The sequence below is a fragment of the Ranitomeya imitator genome, chromosome 1 (genome assembly GCF_032444005.1).
Source record: "Ranitomeya imitator isolate aRanImi1 chromosome 1, aRanImi1.pri, whole genome shotgun sequence".
Lineage (NCBI taxonomy): Eukaryota > Metazoa > Chordata > Amphibia > Anura > Dendrobatidae > Ranitomeya > Ranitomeya imitator.
The window spans coordinates 1,098,294,451-1,098,310,392 of NC_091282.1; the positions used below are offsets into that span (position 1 = coordinate 1,098,294,451).

Sequence of the window (15,942 nt, forward strand, 5' to 3'; positions counted from 1 at the left end):
GTGCAGATGAAAGTGCAGGTTCCTTCATCAGGTGGGGGGAGGAATACTAGTTGGCGACGTCACTGGCACAGGGCCTCTCATAGTACGCAAAAGTGTTGCTGCCGGTGGGAGGCGCCCCCGCCGTGCAAACACACCGCTGTACTTTGAGGGGCCCTGTGCCAGTGCCAATGCCAACGAGTGGGCCCCCCCTGCTTGCTCAGGTTCACAGCACTTGCAAAGTTGAAATACTTACCTCTCCCTGCTCCACTGCCGTGACGTGGTCCAGATTTCCTGGGCCCACTAATTACTTGAACCAGCCCTACCCCCCACAACTTTAGCCAAATGACCCCCAATTTCAAATGCCTTCCAATTATTATAAGGTAAATTACGCTTGACAAGCTTCATTAAGAAGAATGGATGGTTTTGACATTAAAATGGCCACTCTAGGTGTTTTCCTGGCCCCCACTCACTGCCGACTATGCTGCCCCATTGACTTGCATTGGGTTTCGTGTTTCGGTCGATCCCGACTTTACGTCATAATCGGCCGATTTCACTCGACCCGACTTTGGACATAGTCGGGTTTCGCAAAACCCGGCTCGACTCTAAAAAGGTCAAGGTCGCTCAACTCTAGTGCATATGTCTAGTTTTTTCCTCCGACAGAGTCTTTCTGAGTAAAAAAGATGCTGCGTTCCTGATTTGCACCCGATATTTGGATTGCACTCTGCCAAGCAAGTTAATGAGTCTGTGGAAAAAATTAGGCTGCAATCGGATGGCACCTGAGTACAGTCTAGTTTTCTCAGACTGACAGAATGGAGAAGATGGGGATTTTTTTTTCCATCGTCTCCTGCTCTGAGAAAATGAGATCACACTCAAATCTTTCTGAGTTTGATTAGAGTGTGATTAACATAATCGATCGAGTCTCTCGGTTGAGAAAAAATACAGTTTTGTGACCCTAGGTTATCATCATTATATACCCAAAAATGTATGTAGTCAACGAATGGGGTTCTTGAGAAAATATTTATATAAATGTAATGTGAAGTTAAATTCTTGTATTTTTAAAATAATTTTTAAATTGATTTAAAGAACCTCTTTAGATTTTTATGGATAATGTCTATTGAATCACGCACTGTACATGCCTGCGGTTTTAGAGCAATTAGAGCAATTCTTGGCAGAACAGTGCGGCTAACTTACAGTATAACCAGCAGGTAAGTAGATGATGTCTGCATACATTGTGTAGAGACCGTCTATATGAATGAAGAAGGACTTTAGGCATTTGTGCATTACTTCCGCCAGCTTTATTTGGCTTGGGCCTTCTTTCTCTAAGCCACGTCAGTGTTAATTCCAGGGCTGATCATATTTATATTGTACCTTGTGTACGATATCAAAGGGTGAATGCTGCTCCGTAATAATAAAAGAGTCCTTAAGAGAAGTGTGTCATAAAACACACAATAAAAGGGCAGGGTAGAACAGCAAGTCATCTGTGGCATAAAGATTCCATCTAAGCCTGCTAATGCTTGGTAGACGTTTTATTTTTCTGTCCAGTTTGTTCATTTATAGCTGTGCCTGTGCGTGCCAAGTACTGCATCAGTGATAGTTTTATACCTTTTAATGACATTGAATGGGTTTTTTGGAACATATTTCAACCTTGCAAAAGCCTTGGTCTAGGATGACAGTGTGTATTGGTGCTGACGTTTAATATTTTTCTATCCTTATTAATCTGACTGTCATCAATCTTCTAAGTGATCTTCTCATTGTGCTCTGTGATGATATTATATATGAAATGCAGATAGCAGAGATTGTTTCATTCATTTAGCCCCATAGTCTGAATTTTATTATATACAGTTTCTTTTGAGAATTGATATGCATTATAGTATTGGGTGTTTAAATGTCAGTTTGAATATGTGCAAACTCAACAACTTCCTGTCATGGGCGTCACTGTTGGTAGCACACCATGGACAGACTTCGCACTAGCCACTCCATTTACCAGATCCCAGAGGTCGCCCTAAAGGTACCTTCACACATAACGATATCGTTAACGATATTGTTGCTTTTTGTGACGTAGCAACGATATCGTTAAGGAAATCGTTATGTGTGACAGCGACCAACGATCAGGCCCCTGCTGGGAGATCGTTGATCGCTGAGGAAAGTCCAGAACTTTATTTCGTCGCTGGACTTCCCGCTGACATCGCTGGATCGGCGTGTGTGATGCTGATCCAGCGATGTCTTCACTGGTAACCAGGGTAAACATCGGGTTACTAAGCACAGGGCCGCGCTTAGTAACCCGATGTTTACCCTGGTTACCAGCGTAAACGTTAAAAAAACAAACCCTACATACTTACCTTCCGCTGTCTGTCCCCGGCGCTGTGCTTCTCTGCACTCCTCCTGCATCCTGTGTCAGCGCCGGCCAGCCGGAAAGCACAGCGGTGACTTCACCGCTCTGCTTTCCGGCTGACCGGCGCTGACAGTGCAGAGGAAAGCAAAGCGCCGGAGGACAGACAGCTGAAGGTAAGTATGTAGTGTTTGTTTTTTTAACGTTTACGCTGGTAACCATGGTAAACATTGGGTTACTAAGCGCAGCCCTGCGCTTAGTAACCCGATGTTTACCCTGGTTACCGGGGACCTCGGGATCGTTGGTCGCTGGAGAGCTGTCTGTGTGACAGCTCTACAGCGACCAAACAGCGACGCCGCAGCGATCGACATCGTTGTCGGTATCGCTGCAGCGTCGCTTAGTGTGAAGGTACCTTTACCTTCACCATTTTACCACTGTACAGGGATCTGGAATTATATAGGGACCCCTGGGCTGGGGCCACAGATTGTAATCTGTTGCCCGGTGGTGTGAGCTGGCAGCAAGAAGGATCATCACATAGGTCATAGCAAGAGGTCCAGTCAGGGACAGAATCTAAAAACAAGTGCATAGCTAAAATACAAGCCAGGGTAAAAAAACAGATAATAGGAGAGATGCTAGGAACAAGGCTATCTATAGACATGATAAACTGAACCTATTCCCTGACAGTGGAAGTCAGAGGTTCAGTCCTTTAAAAAGCAGAAAGCCCCGCCCAGGGATCCTAGGAAGGAGTGGTCTAAACCAGACATGAATTAACCCCATAGCTCCCTGATTTAACAGTACCAAAAGTCACAGGAATAAAACAGGACTGTCAATGTCACGCATCAGCCACAGCAAAGGCGCCGTCCTGCCTAGCGGACAAAGCGGAAACAGTGATGACAGGAACCAGCACACATGTAACAAGTCTATATATCTTTTGAATAAAAAGAGCACAGATCTTCAGCTTCAAGCTCAAATAACCGGTCACAACAGGTCTCCTTCCACTTTGTGTCCCACACAGGACAGCATCTCCTGGGTTGACACTTGACCAGAGCAATATCTGTGTGACTGGTTAGCTCCATGTCAAACAGCCGGAGTGTACTGATCCGACACACATCTAGGGGTCCTATGCTCATTGCTGGCGTCATTGCTTTTGATGTCAAACATGACGATACACGCCGACCTGGCGACGAAATAAAGTTCTGGACTTCTAGCTCCGACCAGCGATGGCACAGCGGGATCCAGATCGCTGCTGCGTGTCAAACACAACGAGATCGCTATCCAGGACGCTGCAACGTCACGGATTGTTGTCATTCTCTTTGCAAAGTTCCTGAGTGTGACGGTACCTTTACTTCAATAGCTAAGCCACCGCTTCTCTCTGTCACAGACACAGAAGGGGACTGGCTTAGCAATTTAAATGAGCCAGTCACCCACTGAGAACCCTTTCCAAACAGCGCTGGTCATGTGCTGATACAGGAAACACTGAGCTGAAAGAAAGCCTGCTAAGATTGTAGCTTGTAGCTGGAGATCAGGGAAATTGTCAGACTAAAGGTACCGTCACACTCAGCAACTTTGCAATGAGAACGACAACGATCCGTGATGTTGCAGCGTCCTTGATAGCGATCTCGTTGTGTTTGACACGCAGCAGCGATCTGGATCCCGCTGTGCCATCGCTGGTCGGAGCTAGAAGTCCAGAACTTTATTTCGTCGTCAGGTCGGCGTGTATCGTCATGTTTGACATCAAAAGCAATGATGCCAGCATCGTTTTACATGGAGCTAACAACCAGCGAGAACGATAAGTGAGTCGCTGTTACGTCACTAGATCGCTCCTGCATCGTTCTGGAGTTGCTGTGTTTGACGTCTCTACAGCGACCTAAACAGCGATGCTCCAGCGATCAGCTCGTTGTCTATATCGCTGCAGCGTCGCTGAGTGTGATGGTACCTTAACAGTACGTCAGTTAAGATTCGTTTACACTGGCGACCAGTGGCACCAGACAAACATGATCAACTACTTGTGTGCTGATCGGCAGTCATTTAATAGCTTCTTTACACAGGCAGACCACACTTAAGATGTGCACTGAATAAGCTATAGATCGTTAAGTGCTCATAGTATGCCATTGTTCTCGGCAGCACTGTGTCTTGTTTACATAGCAAAATGTGCTGTCGAGAACTATGATCTTTTCGGCAAACTGAGAGATCAATTTACCCAATGAAGAAGCATTCTACTAATTTCTCAAGTGATGGGAAGCCTTTATACTGTACGCAAGTATCAAGAAACAAGAGTTCGTAATCAGGCTCATTTATGATAGTCGTGCAGTTTAATTATACCTCAAATTGCACAATTTACTAATTTAGTTACAAAATGTATTTTGCACAACTGTTTTGAGGGAACATTTAACATTTTAATAGACATTTTTCAGGCCCAATTTTTACTTGCATTCCCAAGAGTTGTACATGGCAGCTATCAGTTTGTAATTTCTGTTCATGTGTGTTTGTTTCTATAATAGGCTATTGTCCTGTCTAGCTGAAATCCACTGATTCTTGAGTGTTGTTTGTTCCATCCAGCATGAACATTAAATTGTCCAATTTCTTGTTTGTAGCTACAACAGTGAAGGTCGTCTTACCAATGTAACGTTCCCAACGGGTGTTGTCACAAATCTCCATGGAGAAATGGACAAAGCCATCACAGTACATATAGAGTCATCTAGCAGAGAGGAAGATGTCAGCATTATTTCCAATTTATCTTCAATTGATTCCTTTTATACCATGGTTCAAGGTAAGTGCATGTCACACTTTATAGGAAAAGTGATTTCAAAATGTCTCACTGTTTTCTTTAGTGGCACCTTCACAGTTAAGAGGTCAAGAAATAAAAGCCAAATAAAAAGTACAGAACGCTTAACATGATTTCTTTGACATCCATCGTTTTCTATGAACTTCAGATCTGTAGTATTGTTCGGGTTGAGCATCATTCTCTGGTGCATTAATTAGCTTGCTACGTGAAACAACTTATTTCACACACGCTTGAAAATATGTTATTATTTCATTATGCTTTGTCCTCCAGACCAGTTGAGGAACAGCTACCAGGTTGGCTATGATGGTTCCATCAGAATTATCTATGGTAATGGAATGGATTTGCATTTCCAAACAGAACCCCATATTCTAGCAGGGCCTGCCAACCCAACTGTTACAAAAAGAAATATGACTCTACCAGGAGAAAACGGGCACAACTTGGTCGAGTGGAGGTTCCGAAAAGAGCAAGTCCAAGGAAAAGTCAACGTGTTTGGTCGAAAGCTCAGAGTAAGACTAAATGTTAAACCCATTGTATTCATTTCATTTTTAGGACATTTTATTTTAAGATGCAGTAAATAAACATTTGTAAGCAAAGTAATGATGTCATTGGCTAGTCTTCAATCTCCATCATTAAGATGTACCCTACATGTGATTAGTTGCATTCTGCCAAAATCTCACAATTTATTACCTTGATTAGGTTTGCACTAGCTAATTAGATTATCAAGTTTTTCTGTTCAAGTGGCACTTCATTAAAAGTATTGTCTCCTACCAGAATTCTTTAGAAAAGTGCATATTTGTTTTCTCATGCTTACCGAGTTTCACCCTCCTTCCTGTGACAAATGCGTGCCATAGTTGTCATCAGGAAAGCATTTAACATAAGGGAAACATCCCAAACTATGTTAAGTTCAGTCGAGCCCTGTGGAAAATATATTCTGATATGACAATTTGCTAAAATTTTAATTTTTTTGCAGAAATGTTTTCTCATCCTTATTATAATATAACTGTGATTAAAAAAACAGTGTGAACATGAAGTGTCAGTCTGACTTAATAAATTACAATGCAAATGATAAGCGGATATAACGTTCCTTCTAAGAACAAACAGGCTTGCCATCCAAACTGTGAAAAATATACAATGTTAAAGTATTATATCTAGAGATGAGCAAGTGTATTCCAGTAGAACTGAGTTCTCCTTGAATTCACAAATTTTGCATTATCCAAAGTACAGATATTTTGCAATCTCCTCACAAATTCAGCAAAATGGCGGCCAGCTGTAGCGGCCATATTGCTCCACAGTGCAGGGAAACCAAAAACAAGGGTCAGCATACCAACTAGTATAGTGTAATATGTAGGTGCACATGTATGATGTGCCTCTTAATAAAAGTAACCTAGAAGAAAAGCAAAATGTATAGGCACAGAGCAGAAAGTAAATAGATAGTAACATATGGAAAAACATAGGCCACTCGTTAACATTATTTTGATCAAGAAAGCATAAAGGCCATCCCACTGAGACCAGGTGAACCAAACAAGGATGGTCCCTAACTATAGTACTCACCTCACTATGTGCTATCATGCCTCAAAATAGATGGAGGCAGAGCAGGATTGGTACCTAACTGTTTAAAACCTACCTGTGAAAGGGTGCAATGCTGACAAATGGCTAAAAGAATATTACCTCACCGCTCACCTGCCCCGCCATCCCTGCAACCTGCTGTCCGCTCCTCCTCTTCTCTTCTTGTTCCCTTCCCACGTCACATGCATTGTCTTATGCCACTTAACTCGAGGCCAGGTCCTCCACCTTGACTAGACCTTAAACAATCCTGCGCAACGTGCCATTGTGGCAAATGTCATGACGTTGAAATGCACAGTGCTCAAGAGACATCTAATGCCTAGACAAGCCAGAAGACCAGACTTGGTGAGAAGAGACTGAAGAGAATGTGAGCATCAGGAGAAAGAGAGAAGAGAAGAGATGCTGAGGACCGGACGGCAAGCTGGGTGGTTGGTGGGACAAGGGAGCGGTGAGGTATTATTTATTTTTGCATCTTGTTTATTATGCTCTAGGGTCTGAAGATGGCAAACTTGAATATTGGCAGATTCGATCATCTCTAATTGTAGATCTACAAAACATTAAAATCATTATCACTTGTATTTAGCTCTTAAACATTTCATAACCTGTTATAATAAGAATGTTAATAACATTATAATAGTTATAATGTTGTGGTAATAGGCAGAGACAAAGCGCCAAGGATCTGTTAAATGGGTCCATTACTTTCCATATGCCATTTTTATTGCTGATGTCCACTAGTAACAAGTAACAGAGGAGTTTTCGAGCTTTGTCAGGCACCAAAACGCCGGTGCCACTGCTACCTCTGCACCCGCAGCATCTGCTACTGGACATCATATATCATTCTCATACTTTCCTACTTTATCTTGCATTTTGGCAGATAATATAAGCACGCACAAGAAAAAAAGCATCAATTAGAATAATCTTATCACTTTGTGCCCACTGTCTAGGTTACCTATGACCATAGCCACAAAATTATTGCTGATAAAACCTTATGATGGGTATCAGGACCACAATTCTAGTGACTCCTGGTCCTCTAGTGATAAGCTGCTGATATAACACTGATTTTATTGAAACAATGACACGCAACCCAGTAAGTGACAAATTGCTGGAATCACGATCCCAGCCCCTATATCATTGTGATCTCAGATTAAATCGCCAAAACCTGCTGACAGATTCCATTTAATGATATTTTCCGCCACCTTGGCCCAGTTTATGTTGTCTTTAATCCTATCCAATTGATTGTGCAACCTACACACAACAATATTTTGTGGCAAACTAGTCAAATACAGTTTTGTGGACTTAAAATTGTAGTAACCACCATATATATACTGTATTTGGGCACCGGTGCTCAGGAAGGATATAATGGAACTAGAGAGAGTACAAAGGAGGGCAACAAAATTAATAAAGGGGATGGGAGAACTACAATACCCAGATAGATTAGCGAAATTAGGATTATTTAGTCTAGAAAAAAGACGACTGAGGGGCGATCTAATAACCATGTATAAGTATATAAGGGGACAATACAAATATCTTGCTGAGGATCTGTTTATACCAAGGAAGGTGACGGGCACAAGGGGGCATTCTTTGCGTCTGGAGGAGAGAAGGTTTTTCCACCAACATAGAAGAGGATTCTTTACTGTTAGGGCAGTGAGAATCTGGAATTGCTTGCCTGAGGAGGTGGTGATGGCGAACTCAGTCGAGGGGTTCAAGAGAGGCCTGGATGTCTTCCTGGAGCAGAACAATATTGTATCATACAATTATTAGGTTCTGTAGAAGGACGTAGATCTGGGTATTTATTATGATGGAATATAGGCTGAACTGGATGGACAAATGTCTTTTTTCGGCCTTACTAACTATGTTACTATGTTACTATGTTACTATGTATTTATAATTCAACATTAGAATAAAGCCGATAATTTATCTTAAACGAGCTTGAGTAGTGGATTGAGCATAAAGAGTCATAGGTTGTATGCCCAATGGCTCCAGCAATGCTTCCACCTTAACAGATAGAGAAGAGACATAGAAGAGTACAACACAGACCTCATGCACCACTATAGGAGCCTAATATGGCTTTGTTAATGTTTTCTGATATTCTGATAATACATTCTTACTAATCGTGCCAAGCAATCTTCTGGAAAAGAAAGCGTAGAGCATCAAATACAATCGTCTAATATGTGTTTTAGCTATTGTGAGAATAAACCAGTAGTGCTGTTTGTCTGACAAGTGAATGACTGCAATTATAATATGCTATATGACTGGTGACCTTGGAAGACTAATCTAATCATTAAACACCCTCCACCAGCCAAAGATGACAAACAATCCCACACATTTTACGTTTAGAGTGTCACGGAAAGAAAAACAAATTGCTTATGCATTTAATTGTAAATCACAATATTTGAGTAATATCACAGCATCAATACTATGTGACAAGTTATTTTTCAATCCGCACAATTCTAGGCTCCAGGATAGTTTATCTCTGTCTCCTGTCATTGATGAGAATAAAGTTAAATGAAGACGCCGGTTGCTAAATCTTCAGCTTGTTTTTTGCCATCTCTACATATCAGTCAGTGGATTCACTGTATATACAGTATAAATACATGCTAGAGACAGTGGCTGCACTCTATATAAACCTACATGCTAGAGACAGCGGCTGCGCTCTATATATACCCACATGCTAGAGACAGGATCTGTGCTCTACATATACCCACATGCTAGAGACAGCGTCTGCGCTCTATATATGCCTACATGCTAGAGACAGTGGCTCCACTCTATATATGCCTACATGCTAGAGACAGCGGCTGCGCTCTATATATACCTACATGATAGAGACAGCGTCTGCGCTCTATATATACCCACATGCTAGAGACAGGATCTGTGCTCTACATATACCCACATGCTAGAGACAGCGTCTGCGCTCTATATATGCCTACATGCTAGAGACAGTGGCTCCACTCTATATATGCCTACATGCTAGAGACAGCGGCTGCGCTCTATATATACCTACATGCTAGAGACAGGATCTGTGCTCTACATATACCCACATGCTAGAGACAGCGTCTGCGCTCTATATATGCCTACATGCTAGAGACAGTGGCTCCACTCTATATATGCCTACATGCTAGAGACAGCGGCTGCGCTCTATATATACCTACATGATAGAGACAGCGTCTGCGCTCTATATATACCCACATGCTAGAGACAGCGGCTGCGCTCTATATATGCCTACATGCTAGAGACAGTGGCTCCACTCTATATATGCCTACATGCTAGAGACAGCGGCTGCGCTCTATATATACCTAAATGATAGAGACAGCGTCTGCGCTCTATATATACCCACATGCTAGAGACAGCGGCTGCGCTCTATATATGCCTACATGCTAGAGACAGCGTCTGCGCTCTTTATATACTTACATGCTAGAGACAGCGGCTACACTCTATTTATGCCTACATGCTAGAGACAGCGTCTGCGCTCTATATATACCTACATGCTAGAGACAGCGTCTGCGCTCTCTATATACCTACATGCTAGAGACAGCGGCTGCGCTCTATATATACCCACATGCTAGAGACAGGATCTGTGCTCTATATATAGCTACATGCTAGAGACAGCGGCTGCGCGCTATATATGCCTACATACTAGAGACAGTGGCTCCACTCTATATATGCCTACATGCTAGAGACAGCGTCTGCGCTCTATATATGCCTACATGCTAGAGACAGTGGCTCCACTCTATATATGCCTACATGCTAGAGACAGCGGCTGCGCTCTATATATACCTACATGATAGAGACAGCGTCTGCGCTCTATATATACCCACATGCTAGAGACAGCGGCTGCGCTCTATATATGCCTACATGCTAGAGACAGCATCTGCGCTCTTTATATACTTACATGCTAGAGACAGCGGCTACGCTCTATATATACCTACATGCTAGAGACAGCGGCTGCGCTCCATATATAGCTACATGCTAGAGACAGCGTCTGCGCTCTTTATATACCTACATGCTAGAGACAGCATCTGCGCTCTATATATACCTACATGCTAGAGACAGCGGCTGCGCTCTATATATAGCTACATGCTAGAGACAGCGGCTACGCTCTATATAAACCTACATGCTAGAGACAGCGGCTGCGCTCTATATATAGCTACATGCTAGAGACAGCGTCTGCGCTCTTTATATACCTACATGCTAGAGACAGCATCTGCGCTCTATATATACCTACATGCTAGAGACAGCGTCTGCGCTCTATATATACCTACATGCTAGAGACAGCGGCTGCGCTCTATATATAGCTAAATGCTAGAGACAGCGGCTGCGCTCTATATATACCTACATGGTAGAGACAGCGTCTGCGCTCTATATATACCTACATGCTAGAGACAGCGTCTGCGCTCTATATATACCTACATGCTAGAGACAGCGGCTGCGTTCTACATATACCTACATGCTAGAGACAGCGTCTGCGCTCTATATATACCTACATGCTAGAGACAGCGGCTGCGCTCTATATATACCTACATGCTAGAGACAGTGTCTGCGCTCTATATATACCTACATGCTTGAGACAGCGGCTGCACTCTATATATACCTACATGCTAGAGACAGCATCTGCGCTCTATATATACCTACATGCTAGAGACAGCGGCTGCGCTCTATATATACCTACATACTAGAGACAGTGTCTGCGCTCAATATATGCCTACATGCTAGAGACAGCGGCTGCGCTCTATATACACCTACATGCTAGAGACAGCGGCTCCGCTCTATCTATAACTACATGCTAGAGACAGCGTCTGCGCTCTATATATACCTACATGCTAGAGACAGCGGCTGCGCTCTATATATACTTACATGCAAGAGACAGCGGCTGCGCTCTATATATACTTACATGCAAGAGACAGCGGCTGCGCTCTATATATATACCTACATGCTAGAGACAGCGGCTGTACTCTATATATACCTACATGCTAGAGACAGCGTCCGCGCTCTTTATATACTTACATGCTAGAGACAGCGGCTACGCTCTATATATACCTACATGCTAGAGACAGCGGCTGCGCTCTATATATACCTACATACTAGAGAAAGGATCTGTGCTCTATATATACCCACATGCTAGAGAAAGGATCTGTGCTCTATATATACCCACATGCTAGAGACAGCGTCTGCGCTCTATATATGCCTACATGCTAGAGACAGTGGCTCCACTCTATATATGCCTACATGCTAGAGACAGCGGCTGCGCTCTATATATACCTACATGATAGAGACAGCGTCTGCGCTCTATATATACCTACATGCTAGAGACAGCGGCTGCGATCTATATATGCCTACATGCTAGAGACAGCGTCTGCGCTCTTTATATACTTACATGCTAGAGACAGCGGCTACGCTCTATATATACCTACATGCTAGAGACAGCGGCTGCGCTCTATATATACCTACATGCTAGAGACAGCGGCTGCGCTCTATATATACCTACATACTAGAGACAGTGTCTGCGCTCAATATATGCCTACATGCTAGAGACAGCGGCTGCGCTCTATATACACCTACATGCTAGAGACAGCGGCTACACTCTATCTATAACTACATGCTAGATACAGCGTCTGCGCTCTATATATGCCTACATGCTAGAGACAGCGGCTGCGCTCTATATATACTTACATGCTAGTGACAGCGGCTGCGCTCTATATATACTTACATGCAAGAGACAGCGGCTGCGCTCTATATGTACCTACATGCTAGAGACAGTGGCTGCGCGCTATATATACTCACATGCAAGAGACAGAGGCTGCGCTTTATATATACCTACATGCTAGAGACAGCGGATGCGCTCTATATATACCTACATGCTAGAGACAGCGGATGCGCTCTATATATACCTACATGCTAGAGACAGCGGCTGCGCTCTATAGTAACATAGTAACATAGTTAGTAAGGCCGAAAAAAGACATTTGTCCATCCAGTTCAGCCTATATTCCATCATAATAAATACCCAGATCTACGTCCTTCTACAGAACCTAATAATTGTATGATACAATATTGTTCTGCTCCAGGAAGACATCCAGGCCTCTCTTGAACCCCTCGACTATATACACCTGCATGCTAGAGACAGCGGCTGCGCACTATATATACCTACATGCTAGAGACAGCGGCTCCGCTCTATACATAACTACATGCTAGAGACAGCGTCTGCGCTCTATATATACCTACATGCAAGAGACAGCGGCTGCACTCTATATATACCTACATGCAAGAGACAGCGGCTGCGCTCTATATATACCTACATTCTAGAGACAGCGGCTGCGCTCTATATATACTTACATGCTAGAGACAGCGGCTGCGCTCTATATATACACCTACATAATAGAGACAGTGGCTGCGCTCTATATATACTTACATGCTAGAGACAGCGGCTGCGCGCTATATATACTCACATGCAACAGACAGAGGCTGCGCTCTATATATACCTACATGCTAGAGACAGGGGCTGCGCTCATTATATACTTACATGCAAGAGAGAGCGGCTGCGCTCTATATATACCTACATGCTAGAGACAGCGTCTGCGCTCTATATATACCTACATGCTAGAGACAGCGTCTGCGCTCTATATATACTTACATGCTACAGACAGCGGCTGCGCTCTTTATATACTTACATGCAAGAGAGAGCGGCTGCGCTCTATATATACCTACATGCTAGAGACAGCGGCTGCGCTCTATATATACCTACATGCTAGAGACAGCAGCTGCGCTCTATATATACCTACATGCTAGAGACAGCGGCAGTGCTCTATATATACCTACATGCTAGAGACAGCGGCTGCGCTCTATATATACCTACATGCAAGAGACAGCGGCTGCGCTTTATATATAACTACATGCTAGAGACAGCGGCTGCGCTCTATATATACCTACATGCAAGAGACAGCGGCTGCGCTCTATATATACCTACATACTAGAGACAGTGTCTGCGCTCTATATATACCTACATGCTAGAGACAGCGGCTGCGCTCTATATATACCTACATGCTAGAGACAGCGGCTGCGCTCTATATATACCTACATGCTAGAGACAGCGGCTGCGCTCTATATATACCTACATGCTAGAGACAGCGGCTCCGCTCTATATATAACTACATGCTAGAGACAGCATCTGCGCTCTATATATACCTACATGCTAGAGACAGCGGCTCCGCTCTATATATAACTACATGCTAGAGACAGCGCCTGCGCTCTATATATACCTACATTCTAGAGATAGCGTCTGCGCTCTATATATACTTACATGCAAGAGACAGCGGCTGCGCTCTATATATACCTACATACTAGAGACAGTGTCTGCGCTCTATATATACCTACATGCTAGAGACAGCGGCTGCGCTCTATATATACTTACATGCAAGAGACAGCGGCTGCGCTCTATATATACCTACATACTAGAGACAGTGTCTGCGCTCTATATATACCTACATGCTAGAGACAGCGGCTGCGCTCTATATATACCTACATGCTAGAGACAGCGGCTGCGCTCTATATATACCTACATGCTAGAGACAGCGGCTGCGCTCTATATATACCTACATGCTAGAGACAGCGGCTCCGCTCTATATATAACTACATGCTAGAGACAGCATCTGCGCTCTATATATACCTACATGCAAGAGACAGCGCCTGCGCTCTATATATACCTACATTCTAGAGATAGCGTCTGCGCTCTATATATACCTACATGCTAGAGACAGCGGCTGCGCTCTATATATACTTACATGCAAGAGACAGCGGCTGCGCTCTATATATACACCTACATGATAGACACAGTGGCTGCGCTCTATATATACTTGCATGCTAGAGACAGCGGCTGCGCGCTATATATACTCACATGCAACAGACAGAGGCTGCGCTCTATATATACCTACATGCTAGAGACAGCGGCCGCGCTCATTATATACCTACATGCAAGAGAGAGCGGCTGCGCTCTATATATACTTACATGCTACAGACAGCGGCTGCGCTCTTTATATACTTACATGCAAGAGAGAGCGGCTGCGCTCTATATATACCTACATGCTAGAGACAGCGGCTGCGCTCTATATACACCTACATGCTAGAGACAGCGGCAGTGCTCTATATATAGCTACATGCTAGAGACAGCGGCAGTGCTCTATATATACCTACATGCTAGAGACAGCGGCCGCGCTCATTATATACCTACATGCAAGAGAGAGCGGCTGCGCTCTATATATACTTACATGCTACAGACAGCGGCTGCGCTCTTTATATACTTACATGCAAGAGAGAGCGGCTGCGCTCTATATATACCTACATGCTAGAGACAGCGGCTGCGCTCTATATACACCTACATGCTAGAGACAGCGGCAGTGCTCTATATATAGCCACATGCTAGAGACAGCGGCTGCACTCTATATATACCTACATGCAAGAGACAGCGGCTGCGCTCTATATATTCCTACATGCTAGAGACAGCAGCTGCGCTCTATATATACTTACATGCTAGGGACAGTGGCTGCGCTCTATATATACACCTACATGATAGAGGCAGTGGCTGCGCTCTATATATACTTACATGCTAGAGACAGCGTCTGCGCTCTATATATACCTACATGCTAGAGACAGCGGCTGCGCTCTATACCTACATGCTAGAGACAGCGTCTGCGCTCTATATATACCTACATGCTAGAGACAGCGACTGCGCTCTATATATACCTACATACTAGAGACAGTGTCTGCGCTCAATATATGCCTACATGCTAGAGACAGCGGCTGCGCTCTATATACACCTACATGCTAGAGACAGCGGCTCCGCTCTATCTATAACTACATGCTAGAGACAGCGTCTGCGCTCTATATATACCTACATGCTAGAGACAGCGGCTGCGCTCTATATATACTTACATGCTAGAGACAGCGGCTGCGCTCTATATATACTTACATGCAAGAGACAGCGGCTGCGCTCTATATATATACCTACATGCTAGAGACAGCGGCTGCGCCCTATATATACTCACATGCAATAGACAGAGGCTGCGCTCTATATATACCTACATGCTAGAGACAGCGGCTGCGCTCTATATATACCTACATGCTAGAGACAGCGGCAGTGCTCTATATATACCTACATGCTAGAGACAGCGGCTGCGCTCTATATATACCTACATGCAAGAGACAGCGGCTGCGCTCTATATATACTTACATGCTAGAGACAGCGGCTGCGCTCTATATATACTTACATGCAAGAGACAGCGGCTGCGCTCTATATATA

General features: G+C 43.8%; 1 protein-coding gene across 3 annotated transcripts in view; it reads left to right on the forward strand.

Moving 5' to 3' along the window:
• Positions 1 to 15,942, forward strand: part of TENM3 (teneurin transmembrane protein 3) — a 736,855-nt gene that overhangs the window by 673,988 nt on the left and 46,925 nt on the right. For all 3 annotated transcript variants that reach the window (XM_069744268.1, XM_069744269.1, XM_069744270.1), the window contains 2 exons: positions 4,903 to 5,078; positions 5,364 to 5,599. In XM_069744268.1, the coding sequence (XP_069600369.1) occupies positions 4,903 to 5,078; positions 5,364 to 5,599 (412 nt within the window). The remainder of the gene's footprint in view (positions 1 to 4,902; positions 5,079 to 5,363; positions 5,600 to 15,942) is intronic.